We start from the raw sequence: 19,349 nt of genomic DNA, 5'->3' as shown, positions 1-19,349 counted from the left end.
TTATAATGAAACATTAAAAAATAGCTGAAATTGGTTTTCCACCTGTATGATGAATTTAATGGTCTGTGTATGCCCAGTGTTTCCTGACATTATTACCACAGAGTTGGCTCAGTGGTAAAGAATCTGCCTGCCAATGTGGGAGTCGTGGGTTCAATCCCTGGGTCAAGAAGATCCCCTGGGGGAGGAAATGGCACCCCACTCTAGTATTCTTGCCTGGGAACTCCCATGGACAGAGGAGCCTGGTAGGCTACAGCCCATGGAGTCACAAAGAGTTGGACCCAACTGAGCAACTGAGCACACACATCCACATACACAGTAATTAGTAGAGCTTCCCAGGTGGCTCAGTGGCAAAGAGTAGGACATGATTTAGTGACTAAACAACAACAAATATTATTAGTGTTCTTGGGAGTTATAGTAAAGAAATAGGTTCAGAAGCCAAATGGCAGAATCAGGCTTGTGAGTAGGGAAGAATTGGAGCAGAGATTATAGAATAAGTTTTCCAGACGCTTGTGTTTTAAGGAGCAGTAGTTTTTTGTTTGTTTATTTTTTGGCCAATGCACTTACTTATTTATATACAATAATTTACTAGAACTAGTGAGGCCCTATGAAAATATCATATGCAGGACAGGTATAATCTCAAGTTCCTCATTTCTTTTTGTGTAGCTTAGTATAAAGAGTGTGCTGTTAAAATAATCTTTGTTTAGACATATATGGAGTGCTACATTATTTTTGTGAATTCTCTAACCATTAGTTACTTCACTTTTGATTTTTTAAAATAATGTGGCAATTAATTATTTTGATTAGTGCCAGTTAGTTACTGCTGTAGTTTGGAGGTACAGTTTAAAGACTTGAAAGCTGACTTAACATATTAGCGTGATTGGTGATCTAGCCTTGATTAGATGATTTTACTTTATTTTGAACAGCAGTGACAGATAAGATTATAACAACTTTTCTAGGAAGTGATGTTGAGTGCATTTTATATTTTATGTATTCTGTAGAATTTGAATTTTTACTTATTCTAAGTAAATATCTAATAATGTCACTTTCTTTGGATTCTGTAGAGAAAATAATCCCGTTTCCCTCTTAAAAATGTGGGTGGCGGAATATGTGTACGTTTATACAGTGTAGTTTCTCAAGTTGCGCTTGTGTGAATGAAATAACAACATGTTCAAGGGCAGTGATTTAGTATTCCAGATTCCCTCATTAGATATGGAGCATGTTTATTATGATTTAATTCCAAATTTGTTTACATTGCAAGCCCTTTATAGCGACCTAGGTGGATTTTCTGCTAAAAAAAAGTACCCTCAAACCCTCTGGATTGTACAGAGGGGAGATGGCAAAAAAGAAAAGACTTAAAGGAGAAGGTTGAAAGTGAAACTGTGGGGCAGTGTCCTAGAGTGAGAGGGAGGAAACGGGGAAGAGAGAACACAGGTAGAGGGATGAGCTGTGGATAATAGGGATGGACATGTAATCTTTTGAGGAAGAGGAGAATGGATGGATACAAATTCAGATATACATTATTTTTGCCTGTTAGGAAACTAGTGAATTTGTAAAGGCAGTTCAGGGGTCATTTAAAAGATTAGATTCCTTCATTTTGACTTGAAATGAATATGTTTATTCTGTGACATGGTAACTTGATTTTTTTCTAATCTCTCAGTGATGAACTAAATAACAGTATCTTACTGGTGCTCTTCCATTGATTTTTCTATTTTTCCTTAATTTTACTTTTAATTAGTGTTTTATTCAGTGGACTTAATCAGGACTTAAGCCAGAGAGACAGCCTCCCAGATAGCTCTGAGGGACTTTCCCCTGATTTTTCTAATTTTAATTTTAAAAAATCATTTGTGTATTGAGTTTTTCACAGGTACTTAAGTTTCTGATAGACTTCTTTAAAATAAATTGGTTCAGATGGTCTTTGGTTTTAAAGTTGGTAAGCAGAAAGACACCTGAGTTTATCCAGCCCAGACTTTTGTCAGGAAAACTTGTTCTTCCTAGGTTTATCTGAAGCCATTTGGCCACTTAGTACCAAAGATAATACCGAAAGCTTAGTTTCATGATTCTCAGGGAAATGCTCTTTCCCTAATGCCTACCACCTTTTTTCTTAATTTAGTACACTGCTGTCTGATTTCAGCACCCGCTTCTCACAAGAACTTCAAAACTAGACTTAACTGATTCTTTAATATTCATTCAGCACATATTTCTCAGTAGTTGACAGTCACTATTTGAGATCCTGAAGATCAGTTAAGTTCTCAGGCCTTGAATGAGGTAGCTAAGAACTCCCTAAGAATGAGGGAATCAGACATAAAAATGAAGAGTTTCAGATAGTTGTAAATGCTATCAAGAAAACAGAGAAATAGAATATAGTACCAGGATTATTTATTATAGATAGAACAGTACAGACGGATTTCTCTGAGGAAGTGGCATTTGCACTGAGACCTGAATGAGAGGAAGAGACAGCCATATGAAGATGGATCAGAGGACTCCAGACAGAGGTCCTAAGCTTGCACAAGCTTGACACGGTTGATGAATGGGAAGAGGGTGAACACTGGGGAGAGTGGGAGGAGAAGAGGTCAAAGAGAGGACAGTCGAGTGGGGCTGGGTAGACCAAGGGAATTTAGAAATGGATTGACTTCTGTTCTCTGTTTAGTTGCTCAGAAAGAATCTCTATCTGATTCTTTGTGACCCTGTCCACAAGATTTTTCAGGCAAGAATGCTGGTGTGGGTTGCTGTTTCCTCCTCCAGGGGATCTTCCCAACCCAGGGAGCAAACCAGCATCTCCTGAATTGCTGGTGGATTCTTTACCCTCTGAGCCATTGAGGAAGCTCCAGTGAAGTCAAATGGTATTGGAGTAGGGGAGTGATTGATCTGAATGTTGTGTTTAAAAGATCATACTCCTTGATGAAGAATGGATTGTAGGATTATACTGATGAAGGCAAGGAGAAGTGGTTTCATTTGGGATTTATTATGGAGTTCTGCTGGATTTACTGATGAACTAGATGTGGGAGTGGGAAGTATGGGGAACGGGTGAGAGAAAGAGGAAGATGGTGGTAGACTGGGGAAAACAGTGGGTTTTTGGGGGGGGGGGGAATCAGATTGTTTGTCTGGGACTTATAAAGTTTGAGAACTCTACTGGATATTCTAAGGGGCAGTTGAATATCCACATCTAGTGTTGAGGAGGAGAAATCAGGCCTGGAAATGACCTCAGGCCTCTGAGAGGCATGGGCATTAACACCATATACTGAAGGAATTTGCTTAGGGAAAGAAGAGAAGGTGGCCCAGAGCTGAGCCTTGAAGCACTGCAACATTTAGAGGTGAGGAGGGAAAGAAGTCAGCAGAGGGCCAGTGATGTAGGAAGAAAGGCAGAAATACTGTGTTGTGGAAGCCAAGAAAAAAATGAGTTTTAAGGAGAGATGTTAGCCTTCACTTACATTAAACAGTGCTGCCAGATCAGATATGATGAGGACAGAGAAATGTCATTGGGTTTGGCAATATGAAAGGCATTGGTGACCTTGCCTAGAGCAGCTTCATTGTCATCATGGAGTTAAAAGCTCCGTGGATGGAAGAATGAATGGAAGGTGCGGAATTAGAAACAGTGACTGTAGGTGTTTGCTTTTGAGAAGTTTTGCTGTGAAAGGGAGTCTAGAAATGGAATGATGTCATGGGGGGGAGGTGGAATCAAAGGAGATTTTTTTTCTTTTTTGTGCCGTTTTTACAATTGGGAAATACCAGAGTTTATTTATGAGCTGATGGTAATGATCCAGTAGAGAGGACAATTAATGATACAGGAAAGAGGGATTAGTTGTGGAGACAAGTCCTTGGGGTGGTGCCGGTGGGATGGGATAAGAGCACTGGGGGCATTGCTCTTTCCTGGGACCAGGGATCCAGTGGTACAACATGATCTCACGTGCCCCTTTTACACACAGCTCCTCCCTTCCATCTCACCAGACTATTTTCGACCAAGTTTATTATCTTTCTGTAATCACTAATATTATTTTCTGTGCTGTATCTTATATGTTCTTTTTCATTTAATGCATCCCATATAAGGTTTAGCACGAAGCAGCTGATGATATTTAACACCAGTTTTAATTTTTGTGCCAACAGGTGAAGCGAAAAATTTATTGCCATATCTTGGACCCAACAAAATGAGAGATTGTTTCTGCACCATAAATTTGGACCAGGAAGAAGTTTATCGTACCCAAGTTGTTGAAAAATCTTTAAGGTTTGTAAAAAATTAGTAAGTTATCACTAATATGATATATATTGAATGATAACTTTTATATGTTTTCCTGACTCTTATCATCAGGAAGTCTTTCTTCATCTGGAACTTTTACTTTGCTCGTAGTTTCTGAATGTGCTTTTAGAATTACAGAATCCCAGAGTCTGCAGGAGCCCTGATGTTCCCTAAGCTGCACTGAGCCCCTGCTGCTTAGTTCCTCCTGACAGTCATTCTTGACAAGTAGGCATCTGGCATTTGCTTACTGTTCCAGGGACCAAGGAGTTCACTGCCTCCTAAGCAGCCTGTTAGGTCTTACAACTATTCTGACTCTTGCAGAGCTCTTAGATTTAGTTGATTAATGTCTATCAAAAGGAAAACCTACTGTATGCCAAGAACTTGCTGGGCGCTATTTATTCATACAGCCACGAGAACAAGATGGACACAGTACTTGGTTTCATGTGGCTTTTCATTGCCTCAAAAATGCATCTTCCTTTTAATTGTTCCTAATTCTGTCCCTTAGATATATGGGGAACAAGTTTAATCAATCTTTCACATGATAGTCTTTGAAGTTTTTTAAAACAACCACCAATACCTCAGTTTTTTCTCTAGGCTAAATTTTGCCCACTTATTTGAACTTTTCTCAAAGTGCATCATAATTTTATTTCTCTTGAGAATAAATTACCCCTTAACGTTTATACAAGTCACTTAAGTAGTGCATTGTAAGGGAACAAGCTCTTAGGTAGATTTCTCATTTTTTGGAAGTGTAGTAACTCTGCAGGAGTATCATAGTAAATTCTAACTCATAAAATTGAAATGTGCCACATCCTCCCTTTAATAGTGTTTGTGGATATAATTATAGTGCAGAGCTGTGCTGGAAGGATACAGTCTTGTTCAGAGATAAAAGTTAAAATAAGGGAATTAGGAGTTGTCGGAATGAACATATGCTGGATGAAATATTTAGTAGCCCAAGAAGATTTGAATATACTTCACATCTTTAATCATAAATCACCTGCCCTGTTTTATTGGAATTCTGTTATTTACCTAAATGATGAAACTGAGTCACCAAGAGACTGAATAATTTGCACACTTAATAAAGGAAGTTAGAAGCAAAACTGAGATTGGAACCTGAAACTGTTTGTTTCCTAATGTATGTTCATTACATATCACATAAAAATCAGTGATATATAAAACTAGTAATTTTCAATAAGTTGAATACTCGCTTTAGTTTCTACTACATAGCCTCTCAAATGAGAAGCTAAAATTAGCTTGCTTTTTGTTTTAAACCCTTGCCTTGCCAGCTGTTTGTGTTGGGAAATGATAAAACCAATTATTTTTGCTGCTGCTGCTGCTTACTTGCTCAGTCATGCCCAACTCTTTGCCACCCCATGGACTGTAGCCCACCAGGCTCCTCTGTCCATGGGGATTCTCCAAGGCAAGAGTACTGGAGTAGGTTGCCATGCCCTTCTCCAGGGTATCTTCCCAACCCAGAGATCGAACCCAGGTCTCCCGCATCGCAGGTGGATTCTTTACTGACTGAGCCACCAGGGAAGCTCAAGGATACTGGAGTGGGTAGCCTGCCCCTTTGCCAGGGGATCTTCCCGACCCAGAAATCATACCGGGGTCTCTGGCATTGCAGGCGAATTCTTTACCAGCTGAGCTACCTATCCACCTTAAGTTATTTTTCTAGATTCATAGCCACTTGGAAGCTGTTTTAAGGCTGTCAGTGGTTACCTTAGGTCATTTCAATACAATTAGGCTAGATGTTTTTTGGATTCTAGGTGCCTCCTAGCATTCTTGCGGAATAGGGTGAAAGAATCTGTAGTGTGAACCCTTGCTCACCTTGCTTTCATTTCAGTGTTTCTACTTTTCTGAATGTTGTGATAAGCTGTTAAGTCAAAAGACAGTAGATATCATTTAGATCTGATTTTATGGGTTCTGAATATTACAGTTTTTATAGGTAGTCTGGTTATGGAATTTTCGTAGCAGGTAAGTAGGAGTCACATATGGAATCCATAGCTCCTAAATCTCTGTCTGAATCCTTTTGAGAAGTAGGAGATCTATAAACAAACTGAGTAGCAATACTTCTTGTACCTTGTGCTTTTCTTCCCCACACCAGGAATTTCCTCGGGAGTGATATGCATGATCATAGATCCGTGGTAACAGTAGAGTATAAGTCTTGTCATTGCAACCTTGTTGAAAACTTTTCTCAAATGGATTGATTAGTTAACTTACTTATTTATAAAAGAAAGATGTGGGCACCCAGATGTGGGGATTAGGTTGTTGAGATTGTGATGATACAGTGATACAGGTGACTTAGTGAATAATTTTCATCTTTTTCTTATTTTGCTTTAGAATGTGGTTTAAAAATAATATTTGATACATAATACAATTCTCAATTTTATAATTTTTTATAAAATGATGCAAAGGAGAAAAAGACCTACACGTCTTTGCCTAACAGTTGTTTTATATTAATTTCTATGTTGAGACTAATTAAAAAGACTGTTTTGACAGACCAATTTTTAAAAGTTTATTTTGGTTACAATTTGAAGTGCAGTTATAGTGAAAAATATATTGACAGAAGTTGAACAGGTTTTATAATAACTGAGAAGCTGAATCAGCTGTTTCTTGGATAGGGTCAGAAATGACTTCTTTAAGAGTCATTTGGGCTTCCCTGGTAGCTCAGCTGGTAAAGAATCTGCCTGCAATGCCAGAGACTCTGGTTTGATTCTGGGTTGGGAAGATCCCCTGGAGGAGAGCATGGCAACCCACTCCAGTATTCTTATCTGGAGAATCCCCACGGACAGAGGAGCCTGGCGGGCTACAGTCCATGGGGTGGCAAAGAGTCGGACACGACTGAGCGACCAAGCACAGCACAGCACAAGAGACATTTAGTTTGCATTTCATCTTTTAAGTTGTGACATCCTGAAGAGATTGTATTTTATGGTGACATTTTAAAAATATCTTTTTAATTCTTTAAACATTACCAGGAAAGAGGTACTCTTAAGAAAGGATGTTGACTAATGTTTCAGAGACTCATGTCTTTATAGGAGAATTTAAATATCAAAATAGCATTCTTACAGTGAACTTATAAGAAACTGCTTGGTAGGAGAAAATCTTAGCAACTTGGGGGAAGGCAAAGATTTCTTTACTTAGGTGCCAAAAGCATCAGTCATAAAAGAGGAGAAATAATAAATTGGATTTTGTCAAAATCAGAGCCTTCTTCCCTTTAACAGATACTGTCAAGAAAATGAAATGGCAGGCCACACCTGGTAGAAAATGTTCTGACAAAGGATTTGTGTCCAGAATTTATTTAAAAAAAAAAAAAAACCGATCAGAAAATGGACAAACCTTTTAAAACATGTGGAAGAGACTCCAACAGTTCGTAAAATAAGATACACAAATGGGCAAGAAGCACATGAAAAGATATTCAGCATCCTTATTCATAAGGGAAATACAGTTTGTATATTTCTGTCTCTCTACAGTCTTGAACGTAATGTGTCATGATGGAAATCAGATCACTGGTTCCTGTGACAGTATGGAGGGAATGAGTACACATGGGAACTTTCTAGGGAGATGGAAATGTTCTTTATCTTGATTAGGGTAGAAATTACACAGGTGTAAGCATTTATTGTGTCATTCACTGGAATAGCTAATTTTTTTTTCAAAATGACTTTTAATTGACGTATAGTTGAGTTATAATGTTGTAGAGTAGCTAATTTAAAAAACTTCCAGTAGCAAAAGTTGACGATGTGGAACAGCTGGAGCTGTTATAATTGCTTGTAGGAGTGTGAAATAGTATAGCCACATTGGAAACAGTCTGACAGTTTCTCGTAAATTAAAAATTCACCTACCTTTTAACTCAGCAATTCTATTTTTAGTTACCTCTCCAAAAGAACTGAAAGCATTAAAGAGCTTTATAAAAATGTTCATAGCCGCCTTATTTTTGATAGCCTGAACTGGAAACAACTCAGATGACATCACTAGGAGAATAGACTGTGGAATATTCAACAGTCATTATTCAACAATTCAATATTCTATTGTCCAACAGTTAGAGGAAATGAACTAAAGATATATGCAGCAAAATGGCAAAAAATCTCATAGGTGTTAAACTGAGTGAAAGAAGCTGGACGCAAGTGTACATATTATTTGATTCCATTTATAGAAAATCTTACAGTAGATCTTTAATGACAGAAATCAGATCACTGGTTGCCTGTGGCAGGTATGGTGGAGTAACTGCAGAGAAACAACAGGGAACTTTGTGGGGAGTTGGAATGTTCCTATATTTTGATTGGGATGGATGCCACACAGGTTTGTAAATTTATCACAAGTTAGTAACTTCTGTACTTTAAGTTAGATGTTATATGATTTATACTTCAATAAAGCTGATTAAAAATAACCTAATTTAGTTTTTAAAAATATGTTTTAAGTAACATTTTACATAACCATATTCATTTTAGGTATTATATATTATTGTGATTTACATATTTTGAGATAATGGTGTGAATGACACTGTCCTCAGCTCTCAACTGTGTCCACTTTAAGGTGAGCATGACCTCAGGCAATTACTGGATCTACTGTCCACAGGACTCCAGCAAATCTGTTGGTTCCGAGCCCAGCCTGGCAGTCAAGGTCCTTTCAGAAATTCAGCTTAGTTTGTACAGGGCTTAATTGAAACTTAATATAGAGAATTATTTTGGAATTCTTGAAGTTTTTCTTTATAGTTTGATCTGCAATTTTATTTTATTGAAAATATTATATGAGGACACTGTTGAGTTTAAATTTAATGAGCTTTCCCTCTTTTCTCTCTAGCCCATTTTTTAGTGAAGAATTTTATTTTGAGATTCCAAGAACTTTCCAGTATTTGTCTTTCTATGTTTATGATAAGAATGTTTTACAAAGAGACCTTCGTATAGGTATGTACCATTCATAATTATCTTTTAATCACAACATTGGTGTTTATATCCATTCTTTTTTTAAGTATAAAGTATTGAAAACAACAGAATAATATACTCTCAAACTTCTAATCCTTCCCTCTAGACTTCACGTTCATTTGCTGATCTGATTTTTAAATTGTATGCTCAACCTGGGCAACACTTCGTCAGGGAATTGACATGACCATTTTCCCTCTAGTCATGGTGCAATATATTTCTATAGTGCCTGATGGGTCCCTTTTCTGTAGTATTCATTATACTTGTTCATCAGTTTGTTGTTTAATGTCTAGATGCTTTAGTTGAATATATATGTTTATGAAGGCAGAGACTGTCACTCCCAGAGTGCCTTAAATTTGGTGAATGATCAGTACAAGAATTGTTGAATGATTCAAAGAACGTTTTTATACAAAGATCACAGTATTTGATCCCTACCAAAGAACATCTGTTTTTGAAGTTTTTCTAATAGAAGTAATAATTCACATTAATCTGATCACATGTTTTCTTTCTGGCTATATTGGTGACCAGTAACTCTGTTTCTTAAATAACTTCCTGAGGTACGATCTGTGAGCATCAACTCGGACAAAACTAACTGACCACATATGTGTCACATTTATGGCTTTTGCACCACTGTCTTTGAATAACAGGTCAGTCAGTGAAGTCGCTCAGTTGTGTCCGACTCTTTGCGACCCCATGGACTGTAGCCTACCAGGACCCTCAGTCCATGGGATTTTCCAGGCAAGAATACTGGAGTGGGTTGCCATTTCCTTCTCTAGGGGATCTTCCCAATCCAGGGATCAAACCCGGGTCTCCTGCATTGTAGGCAGACGCTTTCCCGTCTGAGCTACCAGGGAAGCCCCTAACAGGTAGAGATCTTTAATTTACATGCATTACTCTCTCTTTAGTGTCCTGAATTTCATCATCTCCATCTCTCCTTTCCAGTTTCAAATATGCTCATCACCTGCAGTTTAAATGATTAAGCTTTATTTTACTTTGACCTCTTGACTACCATCTAATTTGTTTCTGCTTTTGCTGTTGAACTCCTGAACAAGTGATTTATATCTTTCTGCTTACTACTTATTTCTTTTTAAATCACTGTAATCTGACTTCATTTTTTGAAGTTTACCACAATCATTTAAAAATACCTTTTTAAAAACTAATATTTTTTCTTAATTCTAAAATTATTACATGTTTTAAGGGACTGGTAATGATTCTGCCTAAGAATAGCTACAGTTAATGATTTGTGTCTTCTCATTCTTTGCTTCATGCATTTATGTTATTACACTGTATTGTTTATTCAGTTTTTTTTTCCTCTTTCACTTAATTTACATTCCCTCAAACATGATGTGGGCATAATCATTTCACTGTACCTTGGAAATTATCATGGAAAATTTGTTGTTCTTGGATATTATTATTGAAAAATTTTTTTTCTGACTTGATCAGTGAAAGTAATACTTGATTTTTTTAACCTGTATTTTCTGATTACTAGTGAATTTGAGGAATTTTTATATGTTTATTGGTCTTTTACATTTTTCTTCTGTGAATTAGTTCTTTTGCTTATTTTTCTTTTGGGTGGAATTTTATTTACTCTTATGCCTCCTTATTTGATAAATATGTTAACTTTTGTCAACTATATGCATAGCAAATACTTTTCCCCTGTCGCAGAAGGCATTTCATAGTTTTCAGCCCTTATCTGCCTCTGTGTCACATTAGACTATTTGGATTGCTTATTCGACTTGTTGAAAGTCAAGGAAAAGGCAGTTTAATAACATTGTATTTTCCTAATTATCTTCCTTCTGACTGCTTCTGGTACGTAGACTTTTCTCTGTCCAGCAAACCCTTAATTATGGATTATCCCAAGGCTCCATCCTTATACACTTGTCTATGTGGTGTACAGAAGGTGGGAATATTAAGGTGAATAAATTTCAAGTTGCTCCCAGGTTATCTGGCTGATTAATATTAATATACTTAATAGTGTCTGTGCTGGAGGTAGGAACAAAGTACTTGGAAGCATAGAGGAAAGAAGAGTTAATTTTGTTTGGTGGAGAATTAACAGAAACTACCTAGGTAGGAAAAGGAAGTTTCAAGATAATAGGGATTAGCAGAAGCAGAGAAGAAAAAGTGAGTTGCATTTGTGGTGTATCTGCTGATATATATAAATTACTTAGGCCAAAGTTGGTAGAAGGTGAATCTGGGAATGTAAATTGGACCAAGTTGTGATGGACACTTAAAGCCGTGCTAAGGAATTTGGACTTTACTCTGTAGACAGTTTAACCTTTTAAGAATCAGGAACCTTTTAAAAATTATGTGTAACTGTATATACGAATATACTTGTGTATTTTAACAACTTCCTGTGGTCTGAGCAATAATAAACTCAGTGTCCATAGATTACATATTTAAAATGTGTGTACATATATATATGACTGTATATACGCATATTTTTAAAGTATGAAAAATCTGCTTTAAATATTATCATGTATGGTTTATGTTTTAGAATAGAGAGAGATTAGAGGCAGGGAGGCCATCAAGGAGGCTGTTATCAGATGAGATGAAGAGGGCAATGGCAGTGGAAATGCAGATGAGGGAATGCCCTTCACAGGGGTAGCTTCACAGGGGATTTAGGGACTGAGGAGATAAAGGGGGGATATAAGAAAGGAAAGAGTTAAAAATAATCTTGTTTTAATAGCTGTCATTAACTGAGATAAAGAGCATTCAGGATGAGAAAGGGAGAGGATGACTTTGGTTACAAACAGGTTAAACTTGCATTACCTGGGGAGCATCTTGGTGGACATGTTTGTTGATTGTTGGAAACACAGATCTGAAGCTCACAGAAAAGATCTGAATTTAATATTTGGAGATGTGATATTGAATCTTATCTTACCTTATGTGAAACTTGAAGCCTCTGTTGGAATGAATGAAATTGCCCTAGGAGCACTTCTGGAGGCTTACAGGGGAAATGAAACCTTAGTGAAGATTGATAAAGTGTTATCAGGAAGATTGGAAGAGAGAGAGGAGGGAAAGCAAGGAGATCTCTTAATGGAACGACAAGATTTGATAGAGGCTTTTGGTGATTATTAGCAATACTTGAGAGAGAGTGTATCTTTGATTGACTACTGTGACTTTTTAAGAAAATGTTTTGTAATTTTCATTATCTATTTACTCATAGTCATCATATATATTTCTTGAAAAGGCCTTTAGTTGAGGTTTATAATTATTTCCAAAAATTGCTTATATATTTATTTATTTTTTAAAGTAAAAATCAGTCCTTTTGGAGTGGTATCAGAAGGTCATAACTTGCTGTAGGAACTGTAAAACAAAAATCTTTACTAAATGTAGAAATTTTTGTTTTTTCTTTTATTAAAGTAAACAAAGTACATATGTAGCCTTTAAAATTAGAAGGTAATCTTGATATTTTCACTTGTTTTATAAGTCTTTGCCCAGTTGCAGGCTAAACAGTACCATAGCATTTTCTGGGAATTAAATTTGAGCTAGAGATGAGAGAACCATCTTTTAAACTTAAGAAGATCTAAGAATGTATACTGGTTGGATAGCTTTAAGAGCTTGTTTGTTTTTTATTTTTAATTGTTGGATAATATATGGAGAACTTTCCTGATGGTCCAGTGTTTAAGAACCCGCCTGCCAGTGCAGGGGACGTGGGTTCGATCCCTGGTCCTGGAAGATCCCACGTGCCTCAGAGCAGCTAAGCATGTGTGCCACAACTGCCAAGCCCACAGACTCTATAGCCCGTGCTCCAGCTCCACTACAGAAGCCAATGCACTGAGAAGCCTGTGCTCCATAACTAGAGAGTAGCCCCTGCTTGCTGCAACTAAAGTGAAAGAAAGCCTGTGTGCAGCAAAAGATCCAGTGCAGCCAAAAATAAATAAATAAGTTAATTAACTAAAAAAAAGAAACTGGCATCTAAACCCTGATTAGATGTTATTTTGAGATACTAGTCTGCCATCTTCCTGAAAAGTTGTTATTCCTTTAAAAAAAAAAAGAGAATATTTTTCTTTTTGTAAAAGAGAATTTTTAGTTATAGTATCACAGACAATTAATTTTGGTCACTGACACCCCCCCAGTCTCCTCCTGGAAGTAATAACTGTTATTAATATGGGGCATAATTTTTTGTATTAGAAACCTTTATATGCAGAACAGTTAGGATGAAAACTGATTATAGATTAGTTGAAAACTTGAGACCTAGGAGCCATGTTACAAAAAGATAGGAAATTATAAAAGTAAGGCTTTGAAAGTCTTACTGTGTGGTACTGTCCTGTGATATAGTGTCTTCTTCCCTTAAAAAGGGAGAAGAAGAGAAGAGAACAACTTTTTGTTAAGAAAAAATTCCATTTCCAGTAAGGACCCTAGTAATATTAAACATATACATTTTACCTCCTAATGTGTATTTTCTAATTATTTTAGTTTTCAGAGGGATCTAGACCCAAACAATTGAACCATGGTAGACTGGTTAACTTGTATATCATACCTCTTGATTCAGACTGTTGGAAGAGAATTTCACTAGGATATCAGAGACCTGAATTCCATTTATGACTCTATCGTTCACTGGCTTTGTGACCTTAAGCAAGTCACTCTACCTTCTTAGGCCTCATTCACCTTTAAAATGAGGTTGGGTTTAAGACAGCTAATGTGTTTTTCAACATTAGAATTGTCATTTCTGCTGGCACTTACTTAGCTCTTAGGTCAACCCTACTGTTTAAATAGCTTAAGGCTACACTTTTGTTTGCATAGGAACTGTATCAGTTGTCTATTGCTACATAACAAATCACCCTAATACTTAGTGGCTTAATTTAGCAATCCTCTGTTTGCTCATGTTCCTGCAGATCATCAGTTTGGGCCACGCTCAGTGGGCTGGTTCTTCTGCTGGTCTTATCTGGAGTCACTAATATGCAGTTACTTGGGAAATTGACTGGGCTGAGTGATCTGATCCATGTGTCTGATGGCTGGTGCTGGCCATGTGCTCCCCCCTCCACATGATGTTGAGGGCAAGTCCTACTGCAGATGCTTAATAAGACTACTTGGATTACATTTGCTTGTATCCATTGGCAAAAGTAAGTGGCATAGGCAAACCCAGAGTCAGTGCTGGAGGAGACTACACAATGGCATAGACTGGGGAAGTATGATTTTTTGAAAGCCATTAATATACCAGTCTGCCACAGAGACCAAAAGGAATCATTCTAAGCCCTGTACACTAAGGTACCTAAGTGTTGCCTTTGACTGAATTGCTGTTATTGATACTGCCAGAATTTGTTCAGTCCTCTGGTTCTCTTTCATCTTATATAGGCAGTCACACTTATCCTTACATTTATCTACCCTTTCAGCATTTCTACTAGTAATCAAGCAGGAACAAGACCATCAAGATTTTGCCAGTTGGTGATCTGTATCAGGATGAAATTTTTAAGAATATGTTGTATCTAAAAATGGGGCCCTAGTATAACACGGATTTTATGGATGGTAAGAAAATGCTGCCTAGAAGTGGTACTGGAAAGCTAAGAGTATATATAATTTTTTTTTTACTTAGAGACCAACTAAGATGGTTTCTGTGTCCACAGTTCCTTCATTTCTTTTTGTGTTTCCTCTCCTTGTTTGATTTTAAGGAACTAATATAGCATCTGGTATATATATGTGTGTATATGTGGTCTAAACTTTTTCTGTCTACGAGTTTGTCAGTATAGTGGGAAATGAAATAATACCTTTAAATAATGTGCTTGGTATTTGGTTCCTGGGTTGACCGGTTAATTATTTACTTGTTTATTTTTATTTTATTTTTTTGAGTTTTAGAGCCAAGCAAATGTTTAATCAAAAGTTCTAGTCCTAAGAGATTTTCCCCAGTTTAAGCAAACTGTTGAAATGACTACTGCATAATTTATACATGATTTTACCATATACTTCCTTAAGTAAACAGTGTTTCCCAAAGACATAAATTAGCTGTCAGAAAGAGAATAGGGCTGGATAAAAGTTATTTTCAAAGAGCCCAGTTCCTCAAAGTTGTGTCAAGAAACATGGTTTTCAGACATATCTTGTGTGAAGCATTGGGGGTTATTAGTTTATTTTTGATGTTGCTGATCTCATAGCTAGTGAAATAATGAGTTACCTTTGTTTTGGCTCAGACGGTAAAGCATTTGCCTACAATGCAGGAGACCCGGGTTCAATCCCTGGGTCGGGAAGATCTCCTGGAGAAGGAAATGGTAACCCACTCCAGTATTTTTGCCTGGAAAATTCCATGGACAGAGAAGCCTGGTAGGCTACAGGCCATGAGGTTGCAAAGAGTTGGACACGACTGAGCGACTTCACTTCACTTGTTTAAAATAGTAAACATTAAAACACTGTTAGAGACCATAAGGATGCACAGAATAAGTCTTTAAGATCATTGGAACTGAAAGTTGTTACAGAGGAGGTAAATGAGATGTAGAGTTTAAATAAATCACCCAGGATCACACAGCTAATAAGTAACAGAATTGACAGTCGGCTGAGAATTAGTGTCTGTTGGAAGAAACCTGAACAGGAGTGCCTTGGTTTTGAAATCGGACGCTAGCACTCGTTAGTGTGCAGGTTTTTAGTGTCATTCAGCTTTCCTCATCTGTAATATACCGTCTACCCCCAAGATTGTTACGAAGATTAAACAAAACGTGTAAGAATGTTTACTCCCTGGTAGATATTCAATAAATTTTGGCTTTTCTTTTCAGTTCGGTGCTCATTCCACTATAATCAGGCTGCCTACATTTTGTATTTAATAGCTGCCATATGACCTGTTTAACTAAGGATAGCTCACAACAAGAATGAGGAACTATTTTTGGGGTCTTACTTGTATTTCAGAAACTTTTTCCTCCCCTCCCTGTTCCTTTCTTCCTTCTCGGAGTTTCCTTCTTTACCCTCCAACCTTTCTCATTCATTCATTTATTTATTTACCCTCCCTCCTTCCCTTCATAACTCCTCTCTATGCTGTTTGATTCCCTAGGGCTGATGACATTTCTTTTTCAAGTGATACATTGCCCAATAAAATGCTGAATGTGTTGGCTGGTATCCTAATACCTAATGACTTCAAATATTTTTTTTTGTTTTTCTCTGTCGTGCTTTGTCAGTTTCTTTGACTTCTTGAGATCGTGTGCTCTTCCCTGCTTCTTTGGACTGGCTAGTCTCTTGCAACCAAATCTTTACATTTTACAAACTGATATCTTACAAGGAACTTGATAGGAGTAAGAGCTGGCAATAAAATTGCAGGTTTTTCTCAATAACAAATGGCTTATTTATGCAGCTAGTCAGAAAAGGGTTTTTCTCACAGAGGATACGAACCATTCAATTCTTTTGTGACAGTGAATACCATGGACACTTGAGACATGAAGTAAGAGAAGAGGGTCCTTGCTTCTGGGCTTTTTTTTTTTAACCTTTGAACTAACTTTTGGTTAGGCACTTGTAACAAAGATGTGTTTCCAGTGATCTGTGTTGTGCAGTCATAAATAGAACAGGTATTTCTTAGATTTCGACTCTAGTTTTTAGACAAATTATTGGTTAAGTAGAATTTGGTTGAAGAATTCTGGAAATCAGCTTACCATTTAAATTTGTTGAATGAGTAAAGGAATCCATGGAACCAATACATTTCCCAAAAACTTTTTTTTTTTTTAAATGGGCGTGGGTTGCTGTGCCCTCCTCCAGGGGATCTTCCCAATCTAGGGATCAAACCTGTGTCTTCCTGCAGCTGCTGCATTGCAGGTGGATTCTTTACTGCTGAGCCACTGGGGAAGCCCCTAAAAAACGTTTTTTTTAAGTTGAGGGCTTGCTTTAGTGATGTTTGGATGTATTGTACATGCACACATATGTACACTTACATACATATTAGTAAATTATGTATAAAACTAAAAATCCTGGAAATTGTCAGTAGGGTCTATGTGATTACTTTTTAATTAATAGCTTTATTGATGTGCTGTATACATGCCATAGAACTTACCCTTCTAAAGCATGCATGCCATGGTTTTAAGTATATTCACAGAGTTGTGCAGCCATTACTACTAATTCCAAAATAAAATTTTAAAGACAGTTTTTCTGTGTTTGCTTTCTTGTTACATCTTTTCTTTCCACTTGGTACACTAAAATTGATATATCTTGACAGAAAACTTCTTTTTTTTTTTTACTGTTTTTCATATAAGTTTTCAGATGTTGAACTGAAAGACCAACCTAGGTCATAAGTGAAAAGATATAAAGTATAATTTGGGCTCTTAAAATGAAAATTTTTATTTGGTAAAATCAAAGAAAGTGAGCTATTTTTTACTTTAACGTACATCCTTTATTGAAGTTTTTGTGTTGAATGTTGGAATAAATTGTCGGTCATATGCAAAACTATCTACTTCTTAAAACTTGAATTGAGGAAGGAAATGCTTTGTAACCAACATGGCAAATACTTCATTATAATAAGAACATTTGTTTCTTCCTCTCATATTACTTTGTTCATTGCTCTGTGTCTGTTTCTGAGACATAGAAACTCTTTAGGGAACTGCTTTGATTTTTTTTTTTTTTTAATGCATTGAAGCAACATAGTCAGTGTTTACAGTGTTTTGATAAAACCAAATTTTCAGTAAAATTATTTTAATCTCATAATTTCAAGTCAGTTTTCAAAATTATTAATGACCATATGATATTGTTATTTTCTGTTCTCTTAATTGGAGCTTATAAACTCTTATTAAGTGCAGATATGTATTTAGACAGAACACATGGTTTATTCATAGTATTAAAGGATTGGGAGGATTAGTTTGCACTATCATTGTACAATCATTGTACATTGCTTTTTATACTGAATGTACTCTGGGTAAAAATGTGAATCTGAATAAGTACTAAAAAGTGCAATTGTATATAAATACAACTGGGTTTTGGTCTAATCCTCTAATTCAAAATGGCTCAGAGAAGGGTCAGACAAGCGGTAGAGGAAAATGAGGCACCTTTTCATTCTTTAAAACATAAAAATTGCTTTATAAAAATGGATTTTGGTATCAGCAGATAAAAATTATTTTAAAATGTTTTTTTAAAAAGTATTATATGTAATGGTGCTGATGATTATAGAAAATATGTTTCCTCATTGTTTACTTATTTATTATAGGAAAAGTAGCCATCAAAAAAGAAGACTTGTGTAACCACAGTGGCAAAGAAACTTGGTTTTCGCTACAGCCTGTTGATTCCAATTCAGAGGTTCAGGTAAATATTAAGGAATAGGTGATGGAAGAGATTGTCACACACAGAAAAGGAGTGAAAAATGAACGGATTATACTTGTTCACACAGAGAGAGCTTGTCATACTTACTTTAAATTCTGGCACCACGCATTATACATCTCTGGGTAACATATAACTGGAAGAAAATGCCTTGCTACATGAAATCAAGAATAGTGTATATGTTGGGGGGTTTATATTAGGAGGACATTTGTTTCCCTGCCTTAGTTCTTTTTTTTGAGTCACAGTAGCAAATTAGTAATTTTTTTAGATGAGGAAAAAGTTTTATCGAAAAAGATATCTTTTATTAATTCAGAGGAGAATCCTTAGAAGTGTGTGATTTCATCTGTTCTGATCAGGATGCTCCCTTTACTCTGGAATAAACTAGACTTGGGCCAGTGTTATTCATTCAAACTGTGCCTAAGCCCCCCATGGAGAACCTTCATACCCACCATGTTTCCTGTTCACCTTTCTTTTTATTTGAAAGGATATCATTACTCATTTCAATGCTCTTGCTTTAAATAAGAGATCTTTCCTCTTGCCAAAATGAGAGATCTTAAGATTCTGTGTGTGAGTAAAGAAATATGTTTAACTGTGTAGCTTAACTTTGTATTTGTTTCTGAAAAGTGTGAGCTGCTCTTCGAAATTGTTATTTCTATCTAAAGGGAATCCTTTCTCTCTTCTTTTGGTAACCCTGCTTATTTATAAAATATGGTAAGGATTGTGAAATTGTTTCCCAAGGGCATAACTGCAAGCAGAATTCTTCCTCTCTTAAAAGAAGTTATAATTTGCCACTGTGACTCAAACTGAAGTTTAAGGGAAGAAAAAAGTACTGCACGCACACCCACAGATGTTTGCAAATAAAGTGCCTGTGTCTCTGTTTCCTCATAACCTCTCAAGCATTCTGTTTGATTAAATTCTCAAAAAATTGAGTATTTGTTTGCCAAAACCCCTTCTTAAGTATAAAATAGAATTGAAACTTCTCCTTTTCTCAC

The 19,349-nt window shown here is 36.5% G+C and overlaps 1 protein-coding gene across 3 annotated transcripts in view; it reads left to right on the top strand.

Moving 5' to 3' along the window:
- RASA2 (RAS p21 protein activator 2) overlaps positions 1 to 19,349 on the top strand; it is a 117,381-nt gene that overhangs the window by 22,333 nt on the left and 75,699 nt on the right. For all 3 annotated transcript variants that reach the window (XM_065943027.1, XM_065943026.1, XM_065943028.1), the window contains exons 2-4: positions 4,102 to 4,219; positions 9,026 to 9,129; positions 18,248 to 18,342. In XM_065943027.1, the coding sequence (XP_065799099.1) occupies positions 4,102 to 4,219; positions 9,026 to 9,129; positions 18,248 to 18,342 (317 nt within the window). The remainder of the gene's footprint in view (positions 1 to 4,101; positions 4,220 to 9,025; positions 9,130 to 18,247; positions 18,343 to 19,349) is intronic.

Source organism: Muntiacus reevesi, chromosome 8 (genome assembly GCF_963930625.1).
Source record: "Muntiacus reevesi chromosome 8, mMunRee1.1, whole genome shotgun sequence".
Lineage (NCBI taxonomy): Eukaryota > Metazoa > Chordata > Mammalia > Artiodactyla > Cervidae > Muntiacus > Muntiacus reevesi.
Note: the sequence above shows the minus strand (reverse complement) of the source record. Positions and strands in the feature narration are given on the sequence as shown.